The sequence below is a fragment of the Macrotis lagotis genome, chromosome 1 (assembly GCF_037893015.1).
Source record: "Macrotis lagotis isolate mMagLag1 chromosome 1, bilby.v1.9.chrom.fasta, whole genome shotgun sequence".
NCBI lineage: Eukaryota > Metazoa > Chordata > Mammalia > Peramelemorphia > Peramelidae > Macrotis > Macrotis lagotis.
In genome coordinates this window covers 920,346,766-920,353,832 of record NC_133658.1, presented here as the reverse complement: position 1 = coordinate 920,353,832, position 7,067 = coordinate 920,346,766, and the positions used below count along the sequence as shown (strand labels likewise).

At 34.2% G+C, this 7,067-nt stretch overlaps 1 protein-coding gene across 1 annotated transcript; it reads right to left on the bottom strand.

Annotated features, from left to right (window-relative positions):
• Positions 1–5,143: 5,143 nt before the first annotated feature.
• Positions 5,144–6,076, bottom strand: LOC141492594 (olfactory receptor 7D4-like). Its single transcript, XM_074193035.1, has one exon. It carries the CDS (start codon positions 6,074–6,076, stop codon positions 5,144–5,146), a length of 933 nt encoding a protein of 310 aa, XP_074049136.1.
• Between the last annotated feature and the right edge of the window lie 991 nt (positions 6,077–7,067).

The window sequence follows — 7,067 nt, the reverse complement described above, 5'->3', positions numbered from 1 at the left end:
TATTAATTAAATGTTATCAAAATTATCTAGTTTATTTTTAATGGTTTTCTACTTCTCGTCCTTGGTCATAAACTACTTCCATTTCCATAGATCAGACAAAACTATTCTTTGATCTCCTAACTTAACTTTAATATTTTTTATGTATAGATGCTGTATCCATTTTGATCTTATCTTGGTATAGGGTGTGAGACGTTGGGCTAATCCAAGTTTCTGCCATACTAACTTCCAATTTTTCCAACAGTTTTATCGAGCAGAGAGCTTTTTACCCAATAGCTCAGCATACCCAGAATCCTTGAGGACAGATCTTGAGGTAGGTAGCTTCTCTTTCTGGGTTTTGTCTATCAGATGTCCATTAAGAGGTTTGTTTCATATTATATATGAGGGAAGATCAAGAAACCTTAGAAGAGGGCCTGGCTTCTCTCTCTTGCCATCTTGGCCGGAAGTCGGTTTTACCTCTTTTAATGTAGTTTAAGTTTATTTTGGGTTATTTTGTCTGTCATACCTTCCTGACTCAAAAAAATTTTGCAGTCTGTTGGAAACATCCAGTTCATTTTTAAAAGAATAATTGTCCTGTCCTTAGGGCAAAGATTCTCTGGGGAGCTTGTGTGTATTTTTTAATACCTTCTTTATATAACACTACTTAGTGAATAGGATGAATCTTCATATATTTGCTGAGCCTGTATTGCTCAGACTCCCCTGTGTCAGCCTTGGAATGAATGCATGAAAGTCACTTATTTCATTAAATATCCATCTTTTCATCTTGAAGAACATGCTCAGTTTTACTGGGTAAATGATTCTTGGTTGTAATCTAAGTTCTTTTATCCTACAGAATATCATGTCCCAGGTCCTTAATTTTTTTAATTTAGTTATTTATTATCATCCATATGCACATGTATATTTGTAAGTGACAAAATTTCCTTCCAACCTCCCTTTCCACCCTTGTCCCCTCAGTGACGAACAGTCAGCTTAGCATATTAAATACATATTTTGGATAAATTTATGTGCATATTAGTCTTTTTCAGTATGATAAATTAGTAGTAATGGAAATATACATAATAGATAATTTTTATAAAGTGTTCTTCAGATTCTGAAGGGTTGGTTGTTCTTTTGTAGTGTCTTTTTTGTATGTTTGTTTTGTTTCTCTTTCTCTGGATGGGGATAAGATTGGTCATGGCTGGTCTAATATGGTTGTTCTAGCTCTCAGAACTGCTAAGAGGAACTGCTTCCATGAAGACTGATGATCTCATGGTGTTGTTAATTGGTACGTTGTTCCTGGGTTCTACTCCTTTCCCTCCACATCAGATCCTGTAAGTGATTCCATGCCTCTTTAGACTCTGACATTTTATTGTTGTTTAGACTGCCAGAAGGATTTTCTCCTTGACCTGATAATTTTGGAATTTGGATATAATATTCCTTAGCATTTTCATTTGGGGAATCTTTTTCAGGAAGAAATCAGTGAAGCCTTTCAATGACTATTTTATTTCATTTTCTAGAATTTCAAGGCATTTTTGTTGACAATTTCTTGAAATAGGTTGTCCAGGTTCTTTTTAAATGTTTGATTCTAGCATTCAGGAAGTTCAATAATTTTTAAATTTTCTCTTGTGGATCTATATTTCAGCTCAGATGTTGTTGGTTTTCTTTATTCCCAATGAGGTATTTTTCATTTTATTCAATTATTTCAATGTAATTTGATTGATCTTTGATGTTACATATCCACTGTCAGAGTGGACATTAGGAATTGTTTCCTTCAGTTAGCTTTCAGATCTCTTTTTCCACTGATCAATTTAATTTTAAAGGAGCTTTTATCTGTTTTTATATTTACCTAATAGCATTTTTAAAATATTTATATTCTTATAGTCAGTTTAGTCAGTTTTTATCCTTCCTTTTGAATGATGCTGAATTCCTCTTGCATTTATTTCCTCATTTTTTCTACTAGATTGTAAAAACCATTAGTAAACTCTTCCAAGAAGTCTTTTTGTGCTGAAAACCAATTCAAACTCTCCTCTGCAGAATCACATGTGATACTGTTTTCTGCCATCCCCTTCTAAAGTTAGTCTTTGACCATTCTTACCACCAAGCAAATGTCTTTACTCCTAAGTTTTCTATGACATTTCTTAGTCATTATTATATTTATTTCTGAGCACTTTTTCCAAGCTGATTAATTTGAGCATATATTCACTCGAGGACTTTCAACACTGCGAATCCTATAGGCTAGCTCAGTGGCTTAGGCTATCCAGTTCAATCACACCAAATGAACAAAGGTCTGAGGTACCTGTGTTGGATCCCTCCCAACTTGTCTGTTTTGCTATTTTTCTGCTGAGCCAAAACTCCAGGAAACTGCACTGAAGATCTGTCATACACATCTCTCTGGCTTGTTCCCCTCTACATCCTGCCCATGCACTGACTACAGTTGCCTGTCCATTTGAGACAGACCTGGCTATAAAATGCTCCACTTTGCTCTTTCATGTGTTCTGTTACACCATAATCCAGTTAAAATTTTGGTAAAAAAAGTTTCTGCTTTCTCTCCTTCATTGTGCCTCCATCCTTGTCTTTTAATGAGTCTTGATTCTGGCTCCATAACATTTTATTAGAGTATATTTTAATATACAACAATATTCCAGCACCATATTTTACAAATGCTGTTTCTTTTTAAACTGGTCACCATTTTCTGAACCATATTTAGTCATGGATTTTGTCCTATAAAGTATCCTGGAAACACTGGAGATCAAATTTGCCTTTTTGAATTAATATCTCTTATTCATCATGCATGTCACCAATAGTTTTGCAGTTTTGAACTTACATCTGAAGAAATTATTCCTATTATTTCCTCAGTAAAACTGTGAAATGCTGAATGTTTAATTGCTATTGTTGCCATTTTGTAACAATTTTCTTGCCGATATATTTTTCTGGACAGATTTATGGTCATACCCCCCCCCACTCTTTGATTTTCCTATATATACTGAGGGAAATATTAGTAACACTAAGTAGTCATTAAATAGGTCTAATGAACACAATTCTCACACTTAAAGCAGTCAGTCAAATAGTGAAAATGGCCAATTTTGGGCCACATGTTCTTTGTATCTGAAAGAGCTCAAATAAAAGACAAATGCTCAATTACTTTCAAGGACATTTTAGATCTAAGGAGAATTAGTAATAATCAATTTATATCAAACAATCAATCATTCAATAAATAACAATATTGACTTAGGTACTTTGAATACATATGTCAGGATGAGACAGTCTTCTCAAAAACTTTAAAATTCATGGGGCCAGTGAAAATTCAAGATGCATAGAAAACATATGCAAATATTACACAGTGGTTTGGTGGAATGGGGAATGGCAGTAATAATTGAAGATATTGAGTATTCTTGAAGTTAGTACATTAACTCTGTAATAAAAGGATCTTGGAATTGATGACATAGAGAGAGGATGGGCTCTTCTTTGTTCCATGCTTAGGGAAAAGACTTTTTTAATCTCTCTTCTGGTATCATTATATATAGGTGGCTCTGATTAGAATGTAGAGTTTGTTGGGCACTTTCATGAAATAAGACCAGAAATGTATGTTTGACTAAGATTATGAAGTGTTTTAAAGGGCTCAGAAGATGAAATATCATTCCAGGTATGATATAGAGTCAATAAAGCATCTTAGAAAAAGTTGTGAAATGGTCAGACCCATGTATGAGAGTAATTATTACAATATGAACACAAAAACTTTTGGATGTTGAACATATGTACCTATTTATGTGTCTCATCATCTAAAGAAGATGCTCATAGTTTCTCAAAGGCTATGTTATCAGAACTTACGTTCTGACAGGTCACAAAAAAAACTCAAAAGACTTTATTTATAAAGGAAAAAGATAATGAAGTCCTTCAAGAGAGGCATTTCCCTATTGTGTTGAATTTTCTTTAACCATGTTAATTCAAAATGATGATTTTTAAAAGAGGGAAGAATCAGGACCTAGACACCTAATGGTGAAATCCTACAATGATTTTTCTCTAAGTTTTCTTTCCTTACTGCAGTCATAAAATATTTCACAGATTAGGAGATACTTTCATGAAAATTATTTGACTTGATATATGGTGAAAATAAATGCAGCAATTAAGGACAGGTCTTCCATTTCCTAGTCCAGATATGAAAAAAAAACTGTTTAATAAAGATATCGGATTGCTTGGGCAAAGGCACACAGCTTTTAAGTGCCAGACTGAGAACTAAATTCTGTTTTTGTCTCTTGATTTCTACCATTTTTTTAACCTGGAAGTTGTTTTTGTAGAAGTAGGAAGTACTGAAACAGATGAAATTATGATTCAAACACCAATAATAGGGTGTGGATTTTATACTCAAGAGGAATGGAATGAACCAATAATTAAGGAGACTTGAGATTCATCAATCAACATTTATTAAGGAACTACTACATAACAGGGACTCTGCTAAATTCTGTGTATACAAAATGAAGCCAAAAGAAAAGAAAATCCCTGATATCAGGAAACATACAATCTACTGGGAGAGAAATTGTAAAGACAAATTCATACATACTATGCATATATATATATATATATATATATATATATATATGTATAAAATGTGTGTGTGTGTGGACTATATACCATTAGTAAAAAATAAGAGAAAGAGGGGACTAGAAATAAGAAGATTTCTAAAAGGTTTCCAGGATAAATAACATTTATTTATATTTGAATATAAAGGAAACAAAAGAAGTAATTAGTTCTATCTCAGTAGAGAAGGGATTCTAAATGTGAGGGACAGTCTGAAAAAATGGCAATAGCCAAGAAATGGAGGATTTCACTGATGGAAGAGCAAAGAGAGTAGTGTTACTGGAGCTAAGAATATGTGGTCAACAGAAAGTTATTAGAAGATTGGATAGATAAAAAAAAGATGATAGGCATGGATTTGAATGACAAACAGAGAAGTTTGTATTTGATTTTGGAGACAAAATGGAATCACTGTCATTCATTGAATAGTCATGATGACAGGATCAAAACATGTAATTTAGATAAGTCACGTTAATGATTAAATAGAGGTTAGATTTAAATAGGGAGAAAATAGAGAGTTCAACATTTTTGCCTCCTAATATTTCTCCAAGAAGTATCTGTGTATAATTGTAATTTCCAGGACTCATTCCTATCACTAAGTGGTTTTTCTCCGCATGAGTCTCCTAAGGGCATCTTTTATGTCCTTATTTCTTAGTGTATAGATAAAGGGGTTCAACATGGGGGTGACCACAGCATATACGGCTGAAACAGGAGTGGTCCTCCAGGAAGTGTTGGTAAATGAAGAAGTAAAATATACTCCAAATGCTGTGCCATAAAATAAGGAAACAACACAGAGGTGAGATCCACAGGTAGAAAAGGCTTTATATTTACCCTGAGCAGATGGGATTTTCATAATGGAAGAACAAATCTGAACATAAGAGTAAAGGATCCCCATGAGAGGGATCATACCCAGCAGTCCAGAAGCACAAACCATTACTATATAATTGATGAGAGTGTCAGAACAAGAAAGCTTCATAATCTCAGGAAGATCACAAAAGAAGTGCTGAATCTGGTGGTTTGTACAAAAGGAGAGATGCGTTGCCATTAGACTGTTAAGAAGAGCATTTAGAAATGACAGTGACCATGACATTATCACTAGCAAGCCACAGAACCAAGAACTCATCATTACTGCATAGTGTAGAGGGTGACATATAGCCACAAAACGGTCATAGGCCATTGAAGCAAGGAGGAAATTATCTATACTGGCAAAAAATATGAAGAAGAACATCTGGGTAAGACAGTCAGCATAGGGGATGGCCTTGTTTTGTGTCCTAAAGCTAGCCAACAACTTTGGCACAGTTGTGGTCACTACACAGGTATCCACAAAAGACAAGTTGGAAAGGAAGAAGTACATGGGGGTGTGGAGATGAGAGTCAGAACCAATAGCCAACATGATGAGCAGGTTTCCAACCATTGTGATCAAATAAATGCTCAAGAACAGTCCAAAGAGCATTCCTTCCTGATCTGGATTTTCAGAAAATAGCAGGAGGATAAAGTCAGTGAATTCTGTTTGATTTTCTGGTACCATGGGACTGGCTTTTCTGCTGGGAAAGAGAAATGAGAACATGAGATGAAAATGCTTCTCTCTTTGTATATCAATTGGAGAAACTCTAAATTTCATTTGACTGACAGGATTTCTACTTCTTCCTGTCTCCGACAAATATCTTAGTGATCTTGGAAAAGCACTCTTTCTACATTTCAACTCAATCCAAGAGAAAGGATTTGGAACTAATATTCTCTCACATTTTTTCTATTTCTTAAAGTCCATGAAATGCCATCTCAGATTTGCTTTAAACATCAAAGACTGTAGAACAGTGGAATTAAAAAAAAAATAACATGGACAAGGCAGGAATATTCCCGCAGATAATAGAAAAGAGGCAGAAAAATCATTGGGTCTTACTGGAAGTATTTGGGCCTTATACTGTTCAACTGAAATCATAAAATCATATAAAAATAGACAGAATCTTATAGGACACATAGAGCAAAACTGAATCTCACAAAATATCTAGGCAGAAAAAGATCTTTATCCAGTAGGTATCTTACTATTTCTTGAATAGTTCCAAAGAAAAGAAAATTCTTAGCTTTCTTAGGCAACCTATTTCACTTTGTGTTTGCTCTCACTGTTCGTGCTGGACTAAAATATGAGTTTCCAGGGTCTAGCCAATGCTCTCATTCTACTTTTTAAGATACTGAGAAATCCTGTTCCTCCCCCAATAAGATTTCTTTAAATAAGTGAAAATATTAAGCTCACATTGCAGGTTTTCCCTCCATTAGATCAAGTCGAATTCTTCAGCTGATTGTAATTATGCCCTTCACCATCCTACTTCTTCTGAATTGTATCCTTCATAAATTATTAATATTTTTTTCTAAATTTCAGCACACAAAATTTCAGATGAGGTCAAACTATGATCAAAGAGAATGAGATGATCATCTCCGTATTGGTAGCTAATTTTTTTTAATGTAGGGTAAACATTTTAAGTTATTTTTTCCATCATATACCTACTGACTTGTAGGAAGTT

Excerpts from the sequence above, each read along its gene's own strand:
- LOC141492594 (XM_074193035.1), bottom strand. The coding sequence starts at position 6,076 with ATGGTACCAGAAAATCAAACAGAATTCACTGACTTTATCCTCCTGCTA.